This window comes from Rattus norvegicus, chromosome 18, assembly GCF_036323735.1.
Source record: "Rattus norvegicus strain BN/NHsdMcwi chromosome 18, GRCr8, whole genome shotgun sequence".
Lineage (NCBI taxonomy): Eukaryota > Metazoa > Chordata > Mammalia > Rodentia > Muridae > Rattus > Rattus norvegicus.
In genome coordinates this window covers 6222553-6249959 of record NC_086036.1, presented here as the reverse complement: position 1 = coordinate 6249959, position 27407 = coordinate 6222553, and the positions used below count along the sequence as shown (strand labels likewise).

General features: G+C 40.4%; 1 protein-coding gene across 4 annotated transcripts in view; it reads right to left on the bottom strand.

Moving 5' to 3' along the window:
• Taf4b (TATA-box binding protein associated factor 4b) overlaps positions 1-22661 on the bottom strand; it is a 133672-nt gene extending 111011 nt beyond the window's left edge. For 2 of the 4 annotated variants that reach the window (XM_039097304.2, XM_008771990.4), the window contains exons 1-5: positions 21892-22661; positions 11156-11301; positions 9171-9278; positions 3377-3538; positions 3166-3288 (exon numbers count right to left, since the gene is read on the bottom strand). In XM_039097304.2, coding sequence (XP_038953232.1) covers positions 3166-3288; positions 3377-3538; positions 9171-9278; positions 11156-11301; positions 21892-22231 — 879 coding nt within the window. In that variant the 5' untranslated portion in view covers positions 22232-22661. The remainder of the gene's footprint in view (positions 1-3165; positions 3289-3376; positions 3539-9170; positions 9279-11155; positions 11302-21891) is intronic. The other 2 variants (NM_001426974.1, XM_006254440.5) reach the window with 2 other exon arrangements.
• Between the last annotated feature and the right edge of the window lie 4746 nt (positions 22662-27407).

Here is a 27407-nt window from a genome sequence, read left to right as displayed (position 1 = left end):
GGGTTGCAAACCCCCTCAGCTACCTCAGTCCTTTCTCTAACTCCTCCATTTGGACTTCCCAGTCCAATGGTTAGCTGCAAGCATCTGACTTTATTTGTCAGGCTCTGGCAGAGACTTTCAGGAGACAGCTTTATCAGGCTCCTGTCAGCATGCACTGCTTGGCATGCTCAATAGTGACTGGGTTTGGTGACTGCATGTGGGCTGGATCCCAATGTGTGGCAGTCTCTTAAAAGGCCTTTCCTTTAGTCTCTGCTCCACATTCTGTCTCTGTATTTCTTCCTTTGAGTATTTTGTTCTCCCTTCTAAGAAGTACTGAAGCATCCGCACTTTTTTCTTCTTCTTGAGCTACAAGTGGTCTGTGAATTAAATCTTGGATATTCCTAGCTTTTGGATTAATATTCACTTATCAGTGAGTACGTATCATGTGGATTCTTTTGTTACTAGGTTACCTCACTCAGGATGGTATTTTTTAGTTCCATCCATTTGCCCAAGAATTTCATGTAGACATTGTTCTCAATAGCTAAGTAGTATTCCATTGCATAAATGTAAATATACATTTTCTGTATCCATTACTCTGAAGGACACCTGGGTTCTTTCCAGCTCTTGGCTATTATAAGTGAGGTTGCTATGAACATAGTGGAGCATGTCTTTTTTAACATGTTGGAGCATTTTTCAAGTATATGCCCAGCAATGGTATACCTGGGTCCTTGGGTAGTACTATGTCCAATTTTCTGAGAAACCACCAGACTCATTTCCAGAGTGGTTGCACCAACTTGCAATCCCAACAACAATGGAGGAGTGTTCCTCTTTCTCCACATCCTTGCCACCATCTGCTGTCACCTGAGTTTCTAATCTTAGCCACTCTGACTGTTATGAGGTGGAATCTTGGGGTTGTTTTGATTTGCATTTCCCTGATGACTAAGGATGTTGAACATTTCTTTAGGTGCTGTTCAGTCATTCAATATTCCTCAGTTGAGAATTCTGTTTTTAGCTCTGTATCCCATTTTAAAATAGGGTTATTCGATTCTCTGGAGTCTAACTTCTTGAGTTCTCTGTATATATTAGATAACAGCCCTCTATATTAGAAAATAGCCCTCTATAGGATGTAGGATTGGTAAAGATCTTTTCCCAATCTGTTGCTTGCCATTTTGTCCTATTGATAGTGTTCTTTGCCTTACAGAAGCTTTGCAATTTTACGAAGTCCCATTTGTAAATTCTTGATCTTAGAGCATAAGCCATTGGTGTTTTGTTCAGGAAATTTTCCCCAGTGCCCATGTGTTTGAGGCTCTTCCCCACTTTCTCTTCTATTAGTTGAGTGCATCTGGTTGCATGTGGAGGTCCCTTGATCCACTTGGACTTGAGCTTTGTACAAGGAGATAAGAATGGATCGATTTGCATTCTTTTACATGCTGACCGCCAGTTGAACCAGCACCATTTGTTGAAAATGCTGTCTTTTTTCTACTGGATGGTTTTGGCTCCTTTGTCAGAGATCAAGTGACCACAGGTGTATGGGCTCATTTCTGGGTCTTCAGTTCTGTTCCACTGATCTACCTGCCTGTCTCTGTACCAATACCATACAGCTTTTTTTAGCACTATTGCTCTGTAATACTGCTTGAAGTCAGGGATGGTGATTTCCCCAGAAGTTATTTTATGGTTGAGGATAGTTTTCGATATCCTGGGTTTTTTGTCATTCCAAATGAATTTGCAAATTGATCTTTCTAACTCTAGGAAGAATTGAGTTGGAATTTTGATGAGAATTGCACTGAATCTATCGATGGCTTTTGGCAAGATGGCCATTTTTACTATATTAATCCTACCAATCCATGAGCATGGGAGATCTTTCCATCTTCTGAGATCTTCTTCAATTTCTTTCCTCAGAGACTTGAAGTTCTTGTCACACAGATCTTTCACTTGCTTGGTTAGAGTCACACTGAGGTATTTTATATTATTTGTGGCTATTGTGAAGGATGTTGTTTCCAGAATTTAGTTCTCAGCCTGTTTATCCTGTGAGTAGAGGAAGGCTACTGATTTGTTTGAGTTAATTTTATATCCATCCACTTTGCTGAAGTTGTTTATCAGTTATAGGAGATCTCTGGCGGGATTTTTGGGATCACTTAAGTATACTATCATATCATCTGCAAATAGTGATATTTTAGGCTTCTTCCTTTCCAATTTGTATCCCTTTGACTTCCTTTTGATGTCAAATTGCTCTGGCTAGGACTTTGAGTACTACATTGAATAAGTAGTGAGAGAGTGGGCAACCTTGTCTAGTCTCTAATTTTAGTGGGATTGCTTCAAGTTTCTCTCCATTTAGTTTTTAATGTTGACTACTGGGTTGCTATATATGGCTTTTACTATGTTTAGATATGAGCTTTGAATTCCTGATCTTTCCAGGACTTTTATCATGAATGGGTATTGAATTTTGTCAAATGCTTCAAATGCCTTCTCAGCATCTAAGAAGATTATCGTGTTTTTTTTTCTTTGAGTTTGTTTATAAAGTGAATTACATTGATGGATTTTTGTATATTAAACCATCCCTGCACCCCTAGGATGAAGCCTACCTGATCATGATGGGTGATCATTTTGATGTGTTCTTGGATTCGGTTTGTGAGAATTTTATTGAATATTTTTGCATAGATATTCACAAGGGAAATTGGTCAGAAGTTCTCCTTGTTTGTTGGGTCTTTGTGTGGTTTAGGTATAAGCACAATTGTGGCTTCATAGAGGGAATTGGGTAGTTTAACTTCTGTTTCTATTTTAGTTTTTAATACTTAGTTTTATTTCCAGGACCACAAAAAGTAAAATACATTGAGGAATTCTAATTTTTAAGAATATTAAAGTATCCTATGCTAAAATACTTGAGATCTGCTATCTGTTGGTCTGAGATAAACAGGTCATAAACTAAAAGGGAAATTTAATGAATTTATAGATGTTGCTATCTGTACACAACTTATACACAGAAAAGACTGACATAAAAATAATATTTAAAATATGTTTATCTTAGATAAATAATGAAAATTAAATATATTAAAGAATTGTTTTATGGAGTATCAAGTTTTAATGAAGTAAAAGTTTTAAGAAATATAAATAAATCTCATTAAAACATCACTATTTCCCATACAAAGTCCTCTGGACGCTCACAAAGCTTGTACGATACTAACTTACCAAAAGTTGTTCCACCAGCTTCTTCACATTCTGCCCCATTTCTGGAGACTGTGATCCACTACATGCCAGTTTTATTAACATTGAAAGGAAGTTTTTGCATTTTTTCACATTTTCTAGAACTGTCTGATATAGAAAAAATAATCACAAATGTTAGTAATAAGAATTTAGAACATAGCAAGGATCTATATACAAGGTACAAGTGAAAGTTTACCGGAGGAAGACTAGTCTGAGCAGATACTGACGTCTCGGCTTTTAGACTCGAGTCATTTGAGGGAGTAGATAATATTCCCAAACTTGATGACTTCAGGATGGATACATTATTCACCGGCTTTGCAGGAGTAACTGTGACAACATTGCTTGGTACAGTCACAGGCTGAAATTAATTAAATCAGCAGAAAGTTACATACCTGTTTATGATATCTTATGTATATCTATGATACTTTAGTGGGTACTTCGCTTTACGCTGAAAAGACTTCAAATGGATTTTGACATCTCTGCTTTCAAGTGATGGTATAATAATCTGGCCTAGAGTAGATCTGCATTTCATTCTCAGTCACCACTCTACTCTTCATTGTCATCTACCTCAACACTAGTTACTAGCAGAGTAAACTTCTAATACTGATTCCCATCTGAAAAGCAAAACTAGGAATGTTACTTAGTATATCCTTAGGGTGGTCTGTGAAAAACAAGTGTCACACAGAAAAGTCCTTAAAATATGAACATGGTATTAATGGAGTTGGGAAAATATCTGAGTGCTAACATCAGGTAAAGTCATGATCATTAGCATCCATTAAAGCTGGGCATGCAGATGCAGCTCAGTGGTCCCAGTGTTTGTGGGGTAGAAACAGGTAAATCTCCGAGTGGAGCCTTTTCACTGGGCAGCCAGTTCCAGGCCAAATGGCAAATCCCAGATTCAGTGAGAAAACCTGCCTAAAATAATAAGGTAGAGAGCAATTGAGGAAAATTTTATTCAACACACATGCATGTACAAGTGAGCATACAAGACAATACATACATACACACATTTGTATTTCTCTAAAAACAATTTGTAAGAGCATGTCTCTGTAGTTTATATAAACTTTCCTGTTTTTTTTAAGTGTCAACTACTTTTAATATGCTCAGCTATATTAATCTTATGTGGACCATCAGTATAAGTAGAATATCATTCTAAGTGATGTATTTAGTATTTCCACACTAAAATGAATTTTATTAATGTCTACATGTATCAGAATGAGATGGTATGACTTTAGCACCACCTACAGGACAGAAAGCTTAAGACAAAAACTAAGCTACAATACAAAATTAAAAAAAAATAAATCAGAGACGAGGAACAAATATACTAACTTACATAAGAACAGTGGGGTAGAGTGAATTACTACACAAATTCATCTGAGATGCTTACGTTCTCAAGAAAAGTTTTTTCTGTACATGTCAAGATAGGTAAATGGACACCAAAATTTTCCCTTCAGAGAAACTGGTATGAACATCAGACAGACTGTTCTGGTAAAAAGGGAGATAAATTTAAAATACCTATGAATAATGAATAGAACTGAAGATGAAATTCCAAGGCAAAATTAAGGCCCTGGAGAGATGCCTCAGTGATCAAGATCACTCGCTGCTTTTCAGAGGACTTGGGTTCAGTTCCCAGTTCTCACACAGGGCTCACAGCTGTTGTGAGCTCTAGTAGAGGTGATCCAACCCTATCTTCTGGCCTTCCTAGACAACATGACCACACACAGTACATACTACATGCAGGCAAGGCATCCGTACACCTAAAATAATTACTTTCAAAAATATTTCAAAATTTTAAAAATAAAAAGGCTTAAAGGTAAAATTAGAAATCACAACTGAAATCAGTCCTATTTCATTAAGTGAAACAAAGTTTCAAATGCAGCATCCAAGAGAATTCTTCCACAATCTGAATTCTCCCATATTTTCCAGAGACAATGACTTCTGAATCCTTCTAAATTTTAAGCTTTTATTGTTTGTAATAGTAAGGAAGATTCTTCAGAGATAAAAAGTGATTCACCTATCTGGAATCCTAGCACTTGGAGGTAGAAATAAGACAAGCTGTCAACCGAGGTAAACCTTGGGTACATATTAAGTTTAAGGTAAGCCTGGACTATATAAGACCCTATTTCAAGATTAATAACTATAATACTTAAGAAAACCCATCATATGATTAGCCATAAAATGTATAACACTGCATGTAGAAAGGGTAGTTTGTAATTTTTTTTTTATGGATTCAACAAAGTATTAAATGCTTTATTTTTAAATAACCGTTTACTTATTTCCTTTTTTTTTTTTTATTTTTCAAACCTACTTTTTTTTTTTTTTAATTAACTTGAGTATTTCTTATATACATTTCAAGTGTTATTCCCTTTCCCGGTATCCAGGCAAACATCCCCCTCCCCCCTCCCCTTCCTTATGGGTGTTCCCCTCCCAACCCTCCCCCCATTGCCGCCCTCCCCCCAACAGTCTAGTTCACTGGGGGTTCAGTCTTAGCAGGACCCAGGGCTTCCCCTTCCACTGGTGCTCTTACTAGGATATTCATTGCTACCTATGAGGTCAGAGTCCAGGGTCAGTCCATGTATAGTCTTTGGGTAGGGGCTTAGTCCCTGGAAGCTCTGGTTGCTTGGCATTGTTGTACATATGGGGTCTCGAGCACCTTCAAACTCTTCCAATCCTTTCTCTGATTCCCTCAATGGGGGTCCTGTTCTCAGTTCAGTGGTTTGCTGCTGGCATTCGCCTCTGTATTTGCTGTATTCTGGCTGTGTCTCTCAGGAGCGATCTACATCCGGCTCCTGTCGATAGTTTGTAATTTTAACTAGTGAGTATAGTATAATGGCTTTCAATGCCTAGTGAGTGGTTCCTCAGAGCAGTACTGACCACTGTGTAGGAAGCAAACAGTATCCAGTGTAACATAAGCTCACAAATGTTCTGTTGCCTGTGGGCAGAGAAAGTACTCAAGGCATCTTACACTTCCCTGGCAATATTTTATTCTTTCACCATGTTCTAGTTTGAGTCTTAAATCATCTCCAAAGACCTGCATTCTAGAGCTTGTGGCCCAGCCCCATGACACTATGGTGCAATGACAGAACACTGAACTGGGGAAACGTAGTCAGTGGAACTCCGTCATTAGAGCTGCCATTGAGGTGGGCATTGGCAATCCCTTCTTCTTGTCTTGGGTTCTGATTATAAAGTGAGATACCTCCGAATCATACACATGATTCGCACTCCACTGCTACTGGGCCAATAGGTAGTGGCCTAAAATCTATAAAACTATTAGACAAAATAAAACTTTTCAAGTTAGTTTACCTAAGTTATTTGTTACAATGATGGAAAGCACACTCCAACACAAACTTGCCTTTCACAACCCTTTCCAACATAAGCTACTATTTGTACTTTACCAAATATGTGTAACTTCTATGCCAAACCTTAAAGAGCATGGGGAGACACGTAACCCTGGTGTTTCCACTGCAGTTATTGAATGGAGCTTTTAAACTCAATCATAACTCTCCCTTAGACTAAAATATTCTAGACCAGTCAATGATATCTCCAAAATTAGCAAGATTGAATCACAACAATTAAACATATCTTGGAGACAGTAGAAAAAAAGGGCAAGATTATATGTGAAAGAGATCTGTGTGAAAAATTCATGCTTTACTAGATCATGCTGCACTTCAAGGCTATCTTTTGTACCTATGTGAACATTAGGCTTGTTCATTAATTAGAAACTCTAATTCTAAATTAAATTATTTAGAACCTCTATGGTCTTAACAATAGGCCTAATTATACCTTCATCATTAAATATAAACACAGAACACAAGATATCAAAGTAGATTTGTGTCGCATTTGCAACAATGTTTCCTAAATCATTTTAAACAAACTCTGACACCTATTAATAGGAAAATGCATACCTTCTAGAGAGAATCTAGAGTTGGGCCTAATCAGTACTCTAGTTCAAGAATAGTTTCAAGTTCAGACACTGAGGCGAAAATCCTTATTCTTCTACATGTTAGTAAAAATCTGGACACTTTCTTAGCCTCTCTAACATTATCACATATATAGATAGAAATCGGTGATTGATGGATTGAAAGATAGCCATTATTTTTAGAACACCTTTTTTAATCAGACTTACTGCTTATGACCCCAGATAGTAGAAAATAATGTATCTAAAGAGTGTGATTAAATTTAGAACACCAACATCGACACTGATATGTAAGTACAGTATTCGATCTAAGTAAGCAATGAGAAGATGCATCCTCCCCTAGACAAAGGGAACCTGACAGTTTCCCAGACCGTGGGACCCACTAGTGGCCCCACTGCATTAGCCTCATATTAGAACAGACTGCAGCACAGAAAAACTGAGGCAATATTCTTATGAAGGACAGGATTCTATCCTCTAAAACGCAGTAAAATCACTAAGTCAACAACGTTCTATGTGGTACTCTGTCCCCAGAGTAGGACATATACATCAATTAAGGAACTTAGAAGAAGATGTGGGAATAAACACTTACTGTGTCCCAGTAACCTCTGGGGAGCCCTACGCTTTCCAATTCTGCTGACAAGGAAAGCAGTTCCCTTATGAGAGCAGTTACTACCTGCCACCTGGTACTTCAGGTGCCTATGTCCACAAACAAGCAAGAGAGGGAGTCTGAACCCTGAGAAGAGTGATTAATTCTCATCATCTGAAAGATGTAGTTTTTAATCACATAATAGAGGATTCTATGATTTGACTATTCCTTCTAAAACTCATGTTGAAATATAATTCTCATTATACTGGTATCAAGAAATAAGACCTTTAAGAAGTGATTAAGACCTGTATTTTTTGGTTGTAAATGGGTTATGGCTGCTATTACAGGAGTAGGGATTCATTCTTAGGAGAAGCACCCTAATCAGAGGATAAGTTCGGCTCCCATCACTCCCTCCTCTATTTTACCTGCCTTTCTCCAGGAACACCATGCTCTCTTGCTGTATGATAGCTCTGCCACAGGATAAGGCTCTCCCCATATACTGACATGATATCTTAGACTTTCTATCTCCTGATTCATGAGTCAAACAAAGTTCTATTCATTACAAATTACTCAATCTGTACTATTCTTGTAACAACAAGTGGAGAAAAACAGAAAACCCAAGATAGGGCAGAATCACACAATCTACAGATCTCTAAGAGGAAAGTCTACTCTAGTAGGCAACTCCCAAGAGCAGCACAAGCCGTAGGCAAGAGTGAGGGTGATACAAGGTGGACAAAGGAGTACTGACATGATTTAGTATCAGCCTCAGGAGTAAGGCTATATGGCCTATCCTTTTAACTTCTGTTTCTCCAGAAAAGAAGCCCACCAGCATCCCAGAATGCTTGTGTATAAAACATATAAGAAGTATATATACAAAATGTAGATTTCAATGAACCATTGTAAAGAGAGTCTTGGCTACTAGAATGCTACTGGATAACTTTCACTTATCAGCTCCATTAATTTGGTCTCTGCTGCAAAGAAACGCTGGACAAAAGTACAATTTTCCAAGAAGAGTCCAGTAAAGCCCAGAAGAGTATGTTGGCTAACAGCGGGACAATGCTGACAAGGTCATATTCTCCCATGTTCTATTAGGTTGGCTGAATGAAACTTTTTCAATCGTGAGTCTATCTTAAACTTACTCTCCTTCTCTTCACAAGTATTGAATCCTAACAAATAACCTATCCAAATTATATTTTAGCATCTCCTTCTGAACACTGCAATACATGGTTATTACATGTATTTATATTACTGTAATGCATCTATGCAATGACTTACTAATAGTGACAGACACCATGTTTTCTTATTTCTGCATTAACAGTTCACTGTCTGATAAACAGCATCATATATTATATGCCTTCAATGTCTCATAGATGCCAAAATATGTGGCAAAAAAATAATTAAATAATCATGAGAAAACAGCCAGTGTGGGCGGGGACACACACACACACACACACACACACACACACACACACACACAGAGTCACTTACTTGTCCTGAGGAAGCACTGGAGGCAGTGGTTGCCACAGTAGTTCCTATCTGTGTCAAACTTTTAACAGGAGCCACCGTCACTTTCTTCATTAATTGTGAGCTAGAATTCTGGGGGAAAGGACAAAGATAACAGTTATTGGCACTAGTCATTTTGTCATTTTACTTATTTCTTGACAAAGGGTCTCACTGTGCAACTGTGCTAGTCTAGATCTCAATACATATGCCTGGCTGGCCTAGAACTCAGAGCTCTACCTGTCTCTGCCTCATGGCATATGCCACTTCACCCAGTCAATATTAGTCATTTTAAATCAACTAGTATTGTGAATAAAATGAAAAGACTTTCAGCAAACTTATTTGGTATATACTGTATTTTACAAACATTCTATACTATAAGCTTAACTGGTCAGTTGGCCAGCTGACATTTCTTAAAGAAGGCAACTGATTCATAAAATAACCTTTTCTTTTATAGTAATTCTCCAATTAACTTCTATAACATTCAGCACTGAAATCTTTAACTTGGGTCAGCAAAACTCAGAAGCTAAAAGCTCTTGCCATACAAGCCTGACATCCTGAATATGATCCCCAGATCCCATGGTGAAAAGGCAGAACTGAGTCCTAAAGGCTGTCCTCTGACCTTCCCATGAGCACTGTAGCATGTATGCACCCACACTCATATACACATATCATACACAATAATAAAATATAAAATCTTAAGCTTGATTTGTCATACAGAAAACACAGATTCTTACTTAATATTTAATTATAAACAAAAATCTGTCCACCTATAGCTAAACAAAACGAGGGAAAGAAAAATGTTCTACTGACAAAGAACACAACTAGTCCATCAACTTGTGTCAAAATCGAAAGGACAGGAAAGACGACACAAAGGGTAAAGGAGCTTTGTCACAAAGTATGATGACTTGAGTTCCATCCTGGAAAGAGAGAGGTGACTTCTGAAAGTTGTCCTCTGACTTTCCCAAGGGCAACCATGCCATGCACATTGCCCCTACACATATACACACAAGGCAAACAAATGTAATAATAAAGTTAAAGGAGAAAAGGGAGGAGGAAACAAGGAGAGGGGAGAGAGGGAGGAAGGCAGTCAACCTACAACATCGACTGTCTACCTCAATTGTTCTCTGCCTTCATTTTTGAGTCTCTATTTCTCACTGAACCTGGAGCTCTTGAATCTGGCTCCAGCAGCTGCCAGCAAACCCTTAGAATCCTCTTGGTTTCTGTGCTATGATTACAGGTGTGTGCTGTCTATGCTCCTGGCACACAGTGAGTGCTGGAGACCAAACTCAAATCCTCAAGCTTGGGTTCAACTACTTTACCAACCAAAATATCTCAACACCAGCATTTTCTAGTTAAATAAAAATGTTCATAAGAATATTTTTTAAACTCATTGACACAACTAAATTTCTGTTGCATAAAAAGGCCAACATCTATATAAATAAGTCATGTCAAACAAGGCAAAACTAATGAAATATTAAAGCAGATTCCTGAAATCTGTAATGTGTAAAAAGTGAAAAACAACAAAACAAGGCCAGCAGGCGGGCAGGTGCCAGGGAGGCAAAGACAGGGGTGTCCTGGGAGGCTGCTCATCAGCCAGTCTAGTCTTCCTGTGAACTCCAGCTCTGTAAGATAAACTGAAGAGCACTGAGAAAGATGCCAGTGTGGATCAGCCTCTGGCCTGCACCCCACATGGGACCACACACGAAGGCACGTAACCACACATATACACATTCTAAATGCCTGACTCACAATGGGTATTTCCTTTCAGCAGATGTACACTGTTCTTTGACAGGAATAAAATCACTGAGTATGAAGGTACAACTTTCATTATTTTAGCAATTACCAAGTATCAAATCCAAATCCGCACTTAATTTTAAAGTTGAGAAAATTATCTCAAATTTTTACTGGCAAACATATACATGTTTATATGAATATAGTGTCTGGATACTAAGAAGATTGAGGTAGATTACCGGCACTGTACAGATCTTGACTGTTTGAGTGTTTGCTGGTACTGCTGGTCTTGGAGTTATGGTACTTGTGGTCTTGGTTCCTGCTACAGCTTGCTGAGGAGAAACCAGCATCAACTGACCACTGTTACTTTTGATCAAAACTGTTCCTATAATTAAAAGAAAAACAACTGTGACTCTGAAGCTGTTAAATAAAACACAACACATACTTTTGTTTCCCAAAACTGGGAAATGCTTGGGATAAATGCCTAACATATAATGAACTCCAAGTTCACTAATTACTATAAGACGGTAAAATTCAAAGCTACTTAAGCTGAGCATGCAGCACAAACCTGTAATTCTAGGACTAAGAAGCTGAGCCTAAAGGAATACAGGCTCAAGGCCAGATGTAGTAAGAGTCTGTGTTTTTAAAAAATAAATAAATAGCTATACAAAAATATTTTTAAGTCTTAGCGTATGATAAGATACTCCTGGGGCTGGAGAGATGGCTCAGCGGTTAAGAGCACCCGACTACTCTTCCAGAGGTTCTGAGTTCAATTCCCAGCAACCACCTGGTGACTCACAACTATCTGTAAAGAGATCTGGTGCCCTCTTCTGATGTATCTGAAGCTACAGTGTACTTACTTATACATAATAAACGAATAAATCTTTAAAAAAAAAAAAAGATACTCCTGAAGGTCAATACTTTTCCTTCATGATACTGATACTACAGTATTACATTACGATGAACAGGAGGCTGGAGATAGGGCTCAGCAGTACTTGATACTCTTGCAGAGGACTGGAGTTCTATTCCCAGAACCCTATGTGGAGTCCTACAGCTCTCTCTTGAACTCCAGTTCCAGAGAAACGATGCCCTCTTCAGGCCTCTGAGTACACTGCACACACGTGGTACACAGACATACACACAGGCAAAACAATCATGCACATAAAAAATATCCTTTTAAAATTGGCATAGGAATAGCACAGTGATCAATTAGAATAGAAAACTTCTAGACATGTCATACAGATTGAGCATCCCTCATCAAAATGACTACTTCAAAATGTTTAAATTTTTACATAGTCTTTTCCAGAACATCTTTAACCTGAAACTATGAAAGCATTCAATATGCTCCAAAATCCAAAACAGTACAAGCATAACACTGTTATAGTAAAGAAGGGAATCTACCCTAGGTAGAGACATACCATTGTCCCTTAACTCCATTGGGTAGATTGAGGATATTGTAAGGGCCATCCATAGGAAGGCAGGCTCACCCTAAGATAATACTCTTTTCCTTCCCAGAATTCCCATTCCCTGATGTGATCCCTCAGATGGCACACTAAGAATGGTCAGATCCCAAGGACCTAACTCCAGCTCTTTTATAAGGCATCACTATTGGGAGAAAACGGTGGGAAGGACAAAAGTACCACTCAGGTCCACTCAGTAGCCTGCTCCTATAGCAATGATATCACTTATGGGGACAAGACTGTGGTTGAAACTATGGTATACAAAAATAAATCCTCTTAATTGAAAAGAAGATGAAACACAAGGGAATAGAAAGCAAAAATATCAAAGCTAAGTTCAACTATATTAAAAGTATAGAACTGGGGCTGGAGAGATGGCTCAGTGGTTAAGAGCACCGTCTGCTCTTCCAGAGGTCCTGAGTTCAATTCCCAGCAACCACATGGTGGCTCACAACCATCTGTAAAGAGATCTGATGCCCTTGTCTGGTGTATCTGAAGACAGTTACAGTGGACTTATATATAATAAATGAATAAATCTTTTAGAAAAAAAAAAGTATAGAACTGGATAGAACCCCATAATTTGTTATTTTTCTAAGACTTGTCTGAGATTTAAAAATACAGTAAGTTTGAGGGGTTGGGGATTTAGCTCAGTGGTAGAGCGCAAGGCCCTGGGTTCGGTCCCCAGCTCCGAAAAAAAGAAAAAAAAAAAAAGAAAGAAAGAAAGAAAAAATACAGTAAGTTTGAAACTGGGTATGGTAAGTCAGCCCATAATGCCAGCATGTGGGAAGCCGAGAATTCAAGAGTATCCAGTGACTGTACAGTGAGTTTGAGGCAATCTCAGAAAAATATGAAGACCACTCTCAAAAAAAAAAAATAAACATATCACACAACACCAAAAGGGGGAAGCTAAAGTAGCCATAATATTAGCAAACAAACAGAATAAAAAAAAAAAAAAAAGGAAAGAAATTCTACCAATAGGAGTACAAAAAGGAGTCTGTTGTAATGAAAAAGATCAAAAAAAAAAAAAATGAGGAAGCTGCCATATTTAAAATACAAATGCACCAAACTGAGGCAGTGGAGTCTAGGGCAACCTCAAATGTTACGTGTTTTGGGCTGTACACACAGTTCTTCCTCGAGTGCACTGGGCAATCTTAGCCCCACCTGCCCACACTATGCACACACACCCAGTCCTAACAATGCACCAAGCAACCTGTTAGCAACTCACACAAATCTAGAAACAGATTTTATCACAGGTAACAAAACTACAGAGCCTAAAATACATACAGAGAAACTGTAAATAAATATAAACAAAGAAAAATAGTTCAACACTTGTAAAAAATCCATTTTCACTGAAAGTATAGAGTTAGATGAAGGAAAGAGAATGGATGGGGGCAGAGCATTTACTCTGAGGACAATGCCTAGCAACACCAAACACTCACAGGATACCAGTAAGGAAGACAACGACTTAAAAAGCATGTAAGTCAAGTAAACTTCGCACACATATTTTACCCCACAAATTAACTGTACAGAGAAAAATTGTAAACACAGACCGTTTAAACTGGGTGTAACGGTAACAGCTGTAATCCCAGCACTCAGGAAGTTGTACAGAAATGACTGCAAACTCTAGATCAGCCTGGCTTACTTAAGCAGATTTCAGGCCAATCAGTACTAAGTGGGGGCAGGAGGTGCTGGAGAGATGGCTCTGAGGTTAAGAATGCTTGCTGCTCATTAGCAGCATCAAGCACCACAACAGGAGACTCACAATCACCTGTAACTCTAGCTCCTGGCCATCTAAATTCTGAAAGTGATTGCATTCATGTACATATATTCATTGAGACAAACAAGACATATACACAATTTAAAATATAAATAAAATCTAAAAACAAATAAAACACTTACATTAGTACACATACCAAGCCCTGATAAATTTTAAAGTACTAAAATCATAAATGTGTTGAGCACAACTACAATAGGATGAAAGTAGAAATAACAAAAAAAGAGTTGATAAATTTAGGACTATACAGATATTTAAAAATACACTCAGAAACCAACCGGTCAATTTAAAAAACTTAAAGGAAATTGGAAAATATACATAGATAAGTAATAATGAAAATATGAGATAGCAAGATTTATGATGTAGAGTCAATGAAATGTTTACAAGAAAATTTATATCTAGAAAAGTCAATCTTAAAAAGATGTCAAAGGAGAGCCAGGCAGTGGTGGCACACACCTTTGTCACTCAGCACTCAAACTACAGAGAGAAACCCCAAGTCTGGAAAAACAATGAAAAAAAGATCTCAAACCATTAACATCCCATAACCTTGTAACAATGGAAGTAGAGCAAAATAAAAACTAAAACAATTACATGTAAAGAACTGTAAAGAGAAACACTCCTCTATTGTTGGTGGGATTGCAAGCTGGTACAACCACTCTGGAAATCAGTCTGGTGGTTCCTCAGAAAACTGAACACAGGACTACCTAAGGACCAAGCTTTATCATTCCTGGGCATATACCAACAAGATGCTCCAACATATAACAAGGACACATGATCCACTATGTTCATAGCAGTCTTATTTATAATAGCCAGAAGCTGGAAAGATCCCAGATGCCCTTCACCAGAGGAGTGGGTGGATACAGAAAATGGAGTACATCTACACAATGGAGTACTACTCAGCTACCAAAAACAATGACTTCATGAAATTCTTAAGCAAATGGGTAGAACTAGAAAGTATCACCCTGAGTGAGGTAACCCAATCACAAAAAAAAAAAAAAAAAAAAAAAAAAAATCACACATGGTATGCACTCACTGGCAAGTGGATATTAGCCCAAAAGCTAGGAATACTCAAGATACAATTCACAGAGCACATGAAGCCCATGAAGAAGGAAGTGTGGATGCTTCAGTCTCTCTTAGAAGGGGGAACAAAATACTCAAGGGAGGAAATACAAAGACAAAGTGTGGGGCAGAGACTGAAGGAAAGGCCATCCATACACTGCCCCACCTGGGGATCCATCCCATATACAGACAGCAAACACAGACAATATTGCAGATGCCAAGAAGTGCATGCTGACAGGAGCCTGATGTAGCTGTCTCCTGAGAGGCTCTGCCAGAGCCTGACAAATACAGAGGCGGATGCCCACAGCCAACCATTGGACTGAGCACGGGTTCCCCAATTGAGGAGTTAGAGAAAAGACTGAAGGGGTTTGCAATCCATAGGAAGAGCAACAATATCAACCAACCAGACCCCAGCAGAGCTCCCAGGGACTAAACCACCAACCAAAGAGTACACTTGGAGGGACCCGTGGAGCAGAGGATGGCCTTATTGGGTATCAATGTGAGGAGAGGCTCTTGGTCCTGTGAAGGCTCAATGCCCAGTGTAGGGGAGACAGGAGGGAGTGGTGGGTGGGTGGGGGAGTACCCTCATAGAAGCAAGGGGAGGGGGATGGAATAGGGGGTTTCCAGAGGGGAAACTGGGTAATGTAAATAAAGAAAATATCCAATAAAAAAGTAAAGATTAAAACAAAGATAAATATAATATGGAAGAAAAAATAATTGAGAAAAATTAATAAGTCCGAAACTTGGCTATTTGAAAGAGTATCAAAACTGATAAATTTGCAAAGTGCAGTGACACGGGGATTAATCTCAGGATTGCGAGGCAAGGGCAGGAAGATTTCTGTGAGTTCCAGGATGCACTGCAACATAGTAATACCCAGTCTCATAAACCAACCAACCAATCAACAACAACCATAACAAAGCTCTGACATACTAACAAGGCAAAAAGACTCAGGAACTCCTATGTGGAACGTCCAAGGACGTACTTCCAACTTGCCCTTAGCACCAGTTACACACTCAGTATAGCCTTTTCTTCTCTTTGTAACCTCTTAGCCAAGTACAATGGCTGCTCAACAGGCATTCTGTCTGTTTCTGAGCAAACTGTAGAGAAAGAATCCTCAACAACTATAAGTCAATACACCAGGTAAATTTATAAATGAAACAAGAAATATATAAAGTACTAATCTTTATCATGAAGAAACAGACAATTTGAATAGAAGTCTAAAAATGTAAATAACAAATCAAAAAAGCATTCATATGATAAGCCCAAGTTTAGATGGCTCTATTGGTCAAATCTACCAAGCCCTGGAATAAAATGCTAATACTTGACATCTTCGAGTAAATACCATTTAACTCATTTTGTCAGGTCAATATCAGCCATGCTAGAAACAGGCAAAGAGATCACAATAAAGTATAAACCCTTTAGAACATGCATTCAAAAATTCCTGATCAATTATCAGAAACGCAATCTAGTATCCAAGTGTGGATTCGTCAATTCCACTTAGAAGGGGGGACAAAATAATCCCTGGGAGGCAGAGGAAGAGAAGGACCTAGGTGCTAGAGGAGGAGGGGAAAAAGAGGGGCAGGATCAAGTAAGGGGAGGGGCAGAGGTGGAGAGAAGAGAAGCCTAGAGGGCCAGGAGAATGAATGAAAATACACAGCAGTGTGGGGTGGGGGTGGGGAGAAACATTAGAAAGTCCCAGACACAAGGGATGTGAGAGGCTCCAGGACAACATTAGCCGAAATGTCCAACAGTGGGGAGATGGAGCCTGCAGAGACCACCTCCAGGAGATAGACATGGCCCCCCTGCTAAGGGGTGGGGCCACCCACACATCTCAAAAATTCTGACCCAGAATTGTTCTTGTCTAAAGGAAATGCAGGGACAAAAATGGAGCAGACACTGAAGGAAAGCCTATCCAGAGACTGCCCCAACCCCAACACTATTGCTGATGCCAAGATGTGCTTGCAGACAGGAGCCTGGCATGGCTGATCTCTGAGAGGCTCTATCAGCACCTGACTGAGACAGATGGAGATACTCACAGCCAACCATTGCACTGAGCCTGGGGACCCCTATAGAAGAGTTAGGGGAAGGACTGAAGTAGCTGAAGGGGACTGCAAACCCACAGGAAGAACAACAATATCAATTAACCAGACCCCTCAGAGCTCCCAGGGACTAAACTACCAACCAAAAAGCATAAATGGGCTGGTCTATGGCCCCCACTACCATGTAGCAGAGGACTGCCTTGTCTGGCCTCAGTGGTGGAGATGCGCTTGATGGCTCAGAGAATGGGGATGCTAGAGGGTAAGATGGGAGTAAGACGATGGAGGAGCACCCTCTTAGAGGCAAGAGGGGAGGGGAATAGGGTGGGGGACTCATGGACCGGGGACCAGGAAGGGGGACAATTGAAATGTAAATAAAGAAAATACTTAAATTAAAAAAAAGAAAAAAGTGAACTAGTATCTGCACAAAATTGTTTTTTGCTTTTTTGCTCTGTGAATTGCTGTGTTTCCATGGCAGAGTCTGATGTGGATGGAAGCTCTTTGACTTTTCAAGATTCTCATAATTTGTAAATAGTTTCTGAAAGAATAGCAAATGTATAAAAATCTAGATCCAGAAAGATTGTAATTCAAATGCTATAATTCAAAATACCTGACTGGTGGCTTTCTAGACTCTTCTCAAACAACCTAGAGTTAGGAAAAATGAGATAGACAGCCATCACTCTTTCAAAAGCAGACTAGGAACACAAACCCCTTAATATGCAAAGAAACATGTTTCCCTTTAGCATCCATAAGAAACAAAATTAGCTAGTTACATTTTCATACTGAGTTCTGCAAAGATGTATATGCCTAAACTGTATTTTTCTCTAGGTACCATGGGCCAAAATCCTCTCATTTTTCACATAATAATTTTCCATATTGAGTTTAAAACCACTTAGATTGCCCTTTTCTCATTTCATAAATTTATTGTAAGTAAATTAAAATACTAGGTTTTTATCACCCACCATTGATCAAAACAGATTGATTTGTCAAAACACGTTTTTATTATTTCTCTCTTTAAATTTCACCTCCAAAATTAGTGACTCCAAGTGATTATATTTGGTGTTAGTTTTATGAATGCATAGGTTATTTTCCAAAAATAACAAAAATTTCCAAAGTAATCTATGGAAATTCAAGAAATCTACAGGATTTCCAAGAGAGAAATTGTGTCTGCTTTACTTAAAGTTGTATTCATAGTATTTCACACAGAATCCGGCATATATTGCAATTACCAGTACATAACAAAATATACTATGTTATCTATCCCCCCAAAAAATCATAACATATAATATAACCTAATGTAAAAACATCTACTTTAGTAAATAATAAAAGATAATAAGCAACCAACCTAAATGGACAGTAAGTGAATTATTAAATAATAAATTATGCTGCCATTAAAAATAAAACGTTGGCTCCTGAAACGTCTTAGTAAGTAAATGAGCTTCCCACCAAGCCTGAGAAACTAAGGCACCAGTTCTCAGTCACTGGGTCAAGCTCCTCCCACCAGGGTGACATCCTGAATTCATAACAGTAGCAAAATTCGTTATTAAGAAGCAATGAAATAACTTTATGGTGGGGGGCAGCACAACTGTATTTAAGGGTCACAGCGTTAGAAATGTTGAAAGCTACCGCCGTGTTAAGGGACAAAATTCAGTCTGGTGTGGCTAGTACTTTAACCATCAAGTCATCTACCTAGCCCCAGGGTTTGAGATAGAACCTTAACATTATTGTAGGCCAGGCTGGCCTCAACCTGGAGGCCATCCTTCTGGGTTCAGTCTCCTCATTGCAATTATAGGCCCAAGCATAGCCTTAAACTCCTGAGTGGTCCAGTAAAGGAGTTGTGCACCCTCAGACCTGGCTGGATAGAAGCACTGTTAAAAACAAGTTCTATTCAAAGGAAACTCGGAAAGGAGTTAAGTACTCAAAAGAATGTATCTTGGTAAATTAAGAACTGACACACATTCTGTATAACCTACAGTTAGTCAATGTCATTTCATTCTATTGGCTCTTTTTCAACAGACCAGCAGAAATTCCCCCAAGCAACTCTTCAGGTACCTCTCATGATCTTCTACCACAAGTCCTTTAAAAGTTTCTCCTCTCTATATAGAGCTTCTTCAGTAATATACTGTACACATTTATATTTAAGTAGATCTGGATTTAAATCCCCTTTGACTTATATGAGTTACTTGCCTGACATTGGGCAATTATCTATTCTTACAGACTTTTTTTCCTTATGTGCTACCTGTCCATTATGAGAACAGAATAAAAGAAATAATAATGTATTAAAAGTGACTAACTGGCAAGCCCTCAGTAAAATAACTTGCTACAACTTATCAGCAAGCTTTCCACCTTGACAATGTTTTCTATCTTAAATACTTTTTTTTTTTTTGACTTTCTAAAAAAACTTTAATGATGCTAGGTGGCAGTGATGGATGCCTTTAATCTCAGCGCTCTGGAGGAAGAGGCAGGTGGATATCTTAAGAGTTAGGCCAGCCTGGTCTATTGAGTGAATTCCAGGACAACCAGGGCTACACAGAGAAACCCAAGGGGGACAGGCAAACATTTCAATAACTAGACAAGAATGTACATTGTAGCAAACCAGTAGGTAACTTCATTCCAATACATTCACCACAAATATATAGTATCCAAGGATACACTGTTTTTACCAGGAGAGTACCTTGTGTACCATACAACACTGAGAGAGTTTTCTGAAATGTGCATAACATAATCTGCTTAGGACGTCCACAACCAAATACAACATTAGCTCAGTCTTAATCAGGGTTACTATGATGGAACTCCATGACCAAAGCAATTAGGGAGGAAAGGCTTCATTTCCCTCACAGTTCCAAATAACAGTTCATCATAAAAACCAAAGAAGGCAAGAACTCAAGCAGGGCAGGAACCTGGAGACAGGAGCGGATGCAGAGGCCAAGGGTGCTCCTCACTGGCTTGCTCCTCGTGGTCTGCTCAGCCTGCCTTCTTATAGAGCCCAGGAGCACCAAACCAGGGATGGCATCACCCACAACAGGCTGGGCCCTCTCACATAATCATTAAGAAAATGCCATACAGGCTTGTCTAAAAGCCTGATCCTATGGAGGTATTTTCTCAATTGAGGCTTCCTCCTCTATGACTTTACTTTGTGTCAAGTTGACATAAAACTGGCACCCCTCCCCACAAAAAAAAAAAAAAAAAAAAAAAAAAAAAAAAAAGACCCTCTGTCCTTTGGCCAGAGGATACTAAAGAAATCTTTTCAATTAATGTTTCCATTTTTTGTGTAGCCCTGGCTGTCCTATACTAGGACAGCCCTGGCTCTCTAAACCAGGCAGGCTTCACTCTCACAGAGATCTGCCTGCTTCTGCCTCCCAAGTGCTGTGATTAAAAAGAGTGTGCCACCACCATCAGGCTTAATCAAGGTTTTCATGGAAGAGTTTTGTAGCACTACCGACATGTTGCCACTTTCTGCTTAGAAAAATTAATGGAAGACAAATAAAAGATAATTTTTCAATTAAGGAACAAATAACACCAGTAAAATAACTTACAATGTGTAAATTATTGCAAAGCAAAACTTTTATGCAAATCATAAAACAGCCCAACAGGATAACAAGCCTCCAAAGACTAAAAAGCAAACACAGAGGCCTAGAGAGATGGCTCAGTGGTTAAGAGCACTGACTGCTCTTCCAAAGGACCTGAGTTCAACTCCCAGCACCCACATGGCAGCTCATAACTATCCATAACTACAGCTTCAGGGGATCTGACACCCTCACACCCATGCACATGAAATAAAATTAAATAATTAGACAAATTAAACAAAAGCCAGGAGTGGTAGTACGGGCCTTTAATTTCAGTACGCAGGTGGAACTCTGAGTTCGAGGAGAGCCTGGTCCACAAGGGCAGTTCTGAGTCCCACCCCCACCCCCAAAGGCGACCAGACTCATTAACACAATGCTCACATATCACTTCAAATACAACAGTTGCACAACTCAGATCTGTCAACTTGGCCACTTGTTCCCTACCAAAAGGGCTCGCTCTTTTAACTTAAAATTACATTTATTGCACATTTAAGATGGTATAGAACACAGTATTTGGCCAGGTGCAGTTGCACGTACAAGTAATTCTAGCTCTTTGAGGGAGACAACAAGAATTCAAGGTAATCCACCCCTATACACAGGACTTCAAAGTCTGCCTGGGCTACAGGAGAACGTGTCTCAAAGGAAAAACAAAACAAAACAACACGGAATTAATAGTTTCTGTTGTAAACTTATTTAAATTTGCTTAAATTAAAAACCTCTTTGTCTGAAGTTTCAAAAACTTTCTTTTAAAAGAGGCATCCCTTTACTGGTCCTTTCTCCACAGGAAAATTAACTCCAGAGAATCCCTGTCCCCATCTAAGTGCCAGCCAATGACTCCACCGTGGTCCTGAGAGTGCCTCTTCCAGGTCTGACTTTATCTTGGATGAAAGGACCGCTTCCGTAAATACAAAATGCAGTAATCAACCTAGAGGTTATGTGAATGGTGAGGCCAAATCACTGCCCGCAGACTCTCAGCAAAGTCAAGATTAGGAAGGGCTCTCTTGGCTCTAAGTTCCTCAGAGTTACGCGGGGTAGGGGGTAGCCATGTCCCCGAGTCACCTCAGGAGAGCAGGGGTACATACCTGGAGGAAGCTGCAAATTAGCCGGTAGTTGGATTGTCGTGGTGCTGGGAGTTTTCACGGTGACTATCTGAGGAGCGGGCAGCCTGGGGCCGCCGAGTTTAGGAAGGGCAGTGACAGGAACCACTTTGGTCACTAGAGTCCCCACTGGGGCTGGCAAGGACTGGGGCGCCACAGAATCCACGCAGACATTGACAGGGGCCTTAGTCACAGGGCACAGGGCCACCGGGGTGCTCTCCACCCGCACAGGCAGCGCAGCGACCGGGGCCATAGTCACGGTCCCCGAGGCGCTCGAGACTACAGGAGCAGCGGCGCCGGCCGGCCCCGTGAGGCCCGCTGGCATGCCCTCGGAGGCTCAGCGGCAGCGATGCTGCCCTTCCCGGAGCTGAGGCGAGGAGAGCCGGGGCGGGCGGCAGGAGACTCGGGTGCAGTCGGGACGCTGCAGCATCGCGGAGCACACGCGCGCTCCGGGCCCGGCTGGCGGCGACACCGCCGGGCACTCCCTCAGCGGCGCTCACACGTGCGCGCTCAGCCCGGGTCCCGCGGCAGAAGCGCCCGGACCGGCAGCTCCCTCAGGGCGTCACTTCAGTTCCCACCCGGGGAGCTCTAACTCTGCGCTTCCCCGCCACTAATTTCAAAATCCTACAGACCCGCACGATCCACAAGCACCCCACAAGCGCTCCGCGCGGCCCCCGGCGCGGCTCCGCCAGCCATGTTTATATAGCCACGCGGAGCCCTTGCGCACGCGCCCTGGCGGCCCCCGCCGCCCGGGGCTTCCCTGAAGTCCGACCTTCTGATTGGTCAGCAAGAGGAATCGCGCTAGTGACGTCACGAGGGGCGGCTCCGGAGTAGCTCAGACTCCACCAGAATCTGAGGCGCAGGTTCCCGGAAAGTCATCACGTGCGAGCCGCGAGCAGTGAGCAGCACTAGCTGACCCGCGACAGGCCGCGCCTCCGCCGGCTTATCCCCGCCCAAGCGCCTCAGGGAGCCTCCACCCGCCTCTCCTAGGATGTTACACATTAAGGAAAAAGTGCGGAGAACCGATTCTGGACAAGGTGGAATTCGATAACTCAATCCCGATTCGAATTTGTCTGGTTTCTGGTTTTACTTTTTTTTTTCCGGCGTCACTGGAAAACCTCGCAAAAATGTTCATAACAGTAGACATCGGGAAAATCAGAATAGTGTATACTTTTATCGTTCTTAAAATATTATTTTAGACTTGAAATAGCTAAAACATAAACTGGAAATTTTATCTGGAAATTTTTTCCTCTTTACTGGTTTATGTCTGTCTACTTTTAGCTTACTTGTTTTTACTGAATTTTGTTTAGACAGGATCTCACTATTTAGCTCTATCTAGCTGGCCTTGGACTCAGCGCTTTATCTCTGCCTGCGGGTGGTGGCTAGGCTTAAAGGCTTGCCACACCTGGATGTTTTCTTTTTACTCTGTAGTTTAGGTCTGACCTGAAAGTGTGGTAATCCTCCTTGGCTTCCTACGCGCTGATCACTTCGTAGCGTATTTAAATTGTTAACTTGTTTACTTGTCATCTTCCGGGAAACTAGGACAGGTCTCGGGATTCTTAAATCTTCAAATTTCAGATATTTTCGGGGCGGGGAGAGGGGACAAGGAGGGAGAATTCCGGAGACAGGGCTTCTCACTGACTTTCCCGGAATTTATCTTTCCTCTCCTCTCCTCTCCCCTTCTCCCCTCTCTTCCTGAGTTGCATTGCAGCAAGTTCCAGGCCAGTCAGGGCTGCATAGCAAGACCCTCTCTTAAACAAACAAAAATCATACATTAAATATTAATATTAATATTATCAGGGCCCAGTAGTAAGTACACCTACTGTTTTTTGTTTGTTTGTTTTTTTCTTTTTTCCGAGCTGGGGACCAAACCCAGGGCCTTGCGCTTGCTAGGCAAGCGCTCTACCACTGAGCTAAATCCCCAACCCCTACACCTACTGTTATTCCAGAGGGCCTGAATTCAATTCCCAACAAGCACATCAAGCAACTCACAACCATCGTAACTCCAGCTCCAGATCTGACAACTTGTCCAGGGTGGGCACCAGAACTCAAGTGTACATGCTCACACAGAGACACATACATGTAATAAAAAATAATAAAATAGAAAAAATAAAATGATCATAAGAAACTTAACATCCACCAAATTAAAAAAAATTGTATAAATATTTTTTAAAGAGTTCTGAGAGAATCCCTTTGCCTCTCCTGTCATTCAAGGTAAGGTTACAATAAAAAGATGACCATCTAGAAAGCCACCCTTGGCAGACGCCAACTCTGTCTTTTTCTTGGACTTCCCAGACTTCCTATGACAGTTGGATAGGTTTTTGTCACCATTATTTATTGTGGGTGGAGGGTGCTGTGCATACCACAGTGTGTGTGCTTGTGTGCAGATCAGGGAGTGGGCTATGTCCTTCAACCATGTGGGTTCTGGGTATTACTAGTAAACACTGTTACTAGCTAAACCATGGTACTGAGGTGGAGTAGTATTTTGTTGTAGCCTCCCAAATAACTGTCAATCTCATTCTGTTTTTCGTCTTCTCCATCTCTGTAAACCCTCTGAATGTTCCTCACTCTGTGTAATATAGAAATCTCCATACACACTTCTTCCGCTGTATGTCTTACATACCTCATCCAGTCCAGGTGAAAACTGTTCATGCTGAGTGTGAGAGTGAGTGAAGGGAGGATGGAGGATGGAGAGCTCAAGGCCAGCTATGCCAGTTCTTGTCTTAGAATAAACTAAACTTGTCTCCATTTCAATTCATTTACAACCCTCTCCATTCCCTACCCCAAGGATTCTACAGTTTTCTAGATCACATTGATGCTGACTCCCCCAAATGAAATTATCTTACACTGTCTGGCAGAATTTCTTGGGCATAAATATATTTAATAAATATTTAAGGGGTTGGGGATTTAGCTCAGCGGTAGAGCACTTGCATAGCAAGCGCAAGGCCCTGGGTTCGGTCCCCAGCTCCGAAAAAAAGAAAAAAAAAATTTAATATTGGATTGGATTGAATATAGACAAGCGACATTTAAGCAAAACCAGTTTAAGCAATTTAAATTTTAGTCCATTTCATCAAAAGCTGAGTAGGTGAGTTAGCCTTGATTTTTCTCCCAACATAACTCTCTCTCTCTCTCTCTCTCTCTCTCTCTCTCTCTCTCTCTCTCTCTCTGCTTTTTTCCTCACCTTTTCTGAAAGCCTTAGCCTCATGCTAGGCTAGGAAAAGTCCACACCCACAGACACTGGCCACTCTGTGGACCATGGCTGCTCTTCTTAATTATATTTTAACTGCAGAGCTGGAGTCCACACCCACAGACACTGGCCACTCTGTGGACCATGTCTGCTCTTTTTAATTATATTTTAACTGCAGAGCTGGCTGGTTCTGTATCAACCTGAAACAGGCTGGAGCTATCTGAAAGGAGGGAGCCTCTAATGAGAAAACGCCTCCATATGGTCCAGCTATAGAGCATTTCTTAGTTAGTGATTGATGAAGAAGGGCCCAGCCCATTGTGGGCTCTGTGTCAGCTCCTGCCTCTAAGTTTCTGCCCCTTTTGAGTTCCTGCCCTGGCTTCCTTCAATGATGAAGACATATGGCAGTATAAGCCAAAATAACACTTTCCCTGTACTTGCTTTTAGTCATGGTGTTTCATTATAACAATAGAAACCCTAACATTTCTCCTCCCTTTCCTCCCTCCAACACCTCCATGTCCCCCTCCCCACTCTCCCTCAAATTCATGGCCTCTTCTGTCATCAATTGTTAGTACACACATGCATGTATTTATACATACACACACATGCATGTATTTATATATACACACATGCATGTATTTATTTATATACACACACATGCATGTATTTATATATACACACACATGCATGTATTTACATATACACACATGCATGTATTCATATACACACACATGCATGTATTTACATATACACACATGCATGTATTTATATATACACACATGCATGTATTTATATATACACACATGCATGTATTTATTTATATACACACACATGCATGTATTTATATATACACACACACGCATGTATTTATATATACACACATGTATGTATTTATATATACACACACATGCATGTATTTATATATACACACATGCATGTATTTATTTATATACACACATGCATGTATTTATATATACACACACATGCATGTATTTATATATACACACATACATGTATTTATAGATACACACATGCATGTATTTATATATACACACACATGCATGTATTTATATATACACACACATGCATGTACTTATTTATACACACACATTCCCAAATAGAACATGTTGAATTCATTCTTTCTTTTTTTTTTTTTTTTTTTTTTTGGTTCTTTTTTTTCAGAGCTGGGGACCGAACCCAGGGCCTTGCGCTTCCTAGGCAAGCGCTCTACCACTGAGCTAAATCCCCAACTCCTAACATGTTGAATTCATGTAGTGCTACTTGTAGGTGTGTTTCAGTGCTAACTATTGGGCACTGGACAACCAATTAGAGTACTCATCCCTGGGGTGGGCCAGCCCTCTGCCTCCCAGCTTTACTAAGTAGCTGTAGTTCTTTGTGTAAGCTTGAGGCCTCATGGAATTTCCCTGTCCACTTTGGCATGTCCATTGGTGTCATCCTGGTTCAGCTTACAATTGGGCAGTCATGTCTGTGAGATTTTTGTGGATGTAGTTCCTGTCACTACTAGAAGACACAATCTCCCAGCATTTTGTAATCCTCTGACTCTTTTTTTTTTTTTTTTTTTTTTGGTTCTTTTTTTTTTCTGGAGCTGGGGACCGAACTACCACTGAGCGCTCTACCACTGAGCTAAATCCCCAACCCCCCTCTGACTCTTACAATGCTCCCTCAGCCTTAAGTACAAAAGTGACTTGTATCCACTGGGACCAGGCTCCACAACTCTGCATTTTAGTTGGTTGTGTTTTCCCATAGTGGTGCCCAACTGTTGCACAAAGAGGCCTCCTTGCTGAGAAGTGTGGACTACACTTAGCTGTGAGTACAAGGACAGATGGCAGAGGTGTCCCTAGGGATAAGTCTGGTTGAGTGGACTAGTAGCAGTGCCCCAGCAGGACGATTTCAGCCGCAGTGAGTAGTCAGGTTTCCAGGACCAGGAGCAGACTCCTTCTAATTGACAGATCTCCCAGCTTTCCATACGCCTTCTTTGTGATACATACTTGGCATTTTGACTATGATATGTCATGGGACTTTCTTTTCTAGTCTTCTCTGATTGGTATTCTGTGTGTTGCTTCTTGGATTTGTAAGGGTATGTCTTTCCTTAGTTTGGGTAAGCTTTCCTTGTTAAAGTCAGGTCTATGCCATGGCCTTGGAATTCTCCCTATGATTTGAAGGTGTGGAGTTGTTTTGTTTTTAACTTCCTGTGTGTTCTTTCACTCTGTACTTTAAATGTTTTCATGTTCATTGCTTACATGGTCTAGATCTCCTGTTTTACCTTTGAAACATGATATTCTGTCCTCTGTTTGGT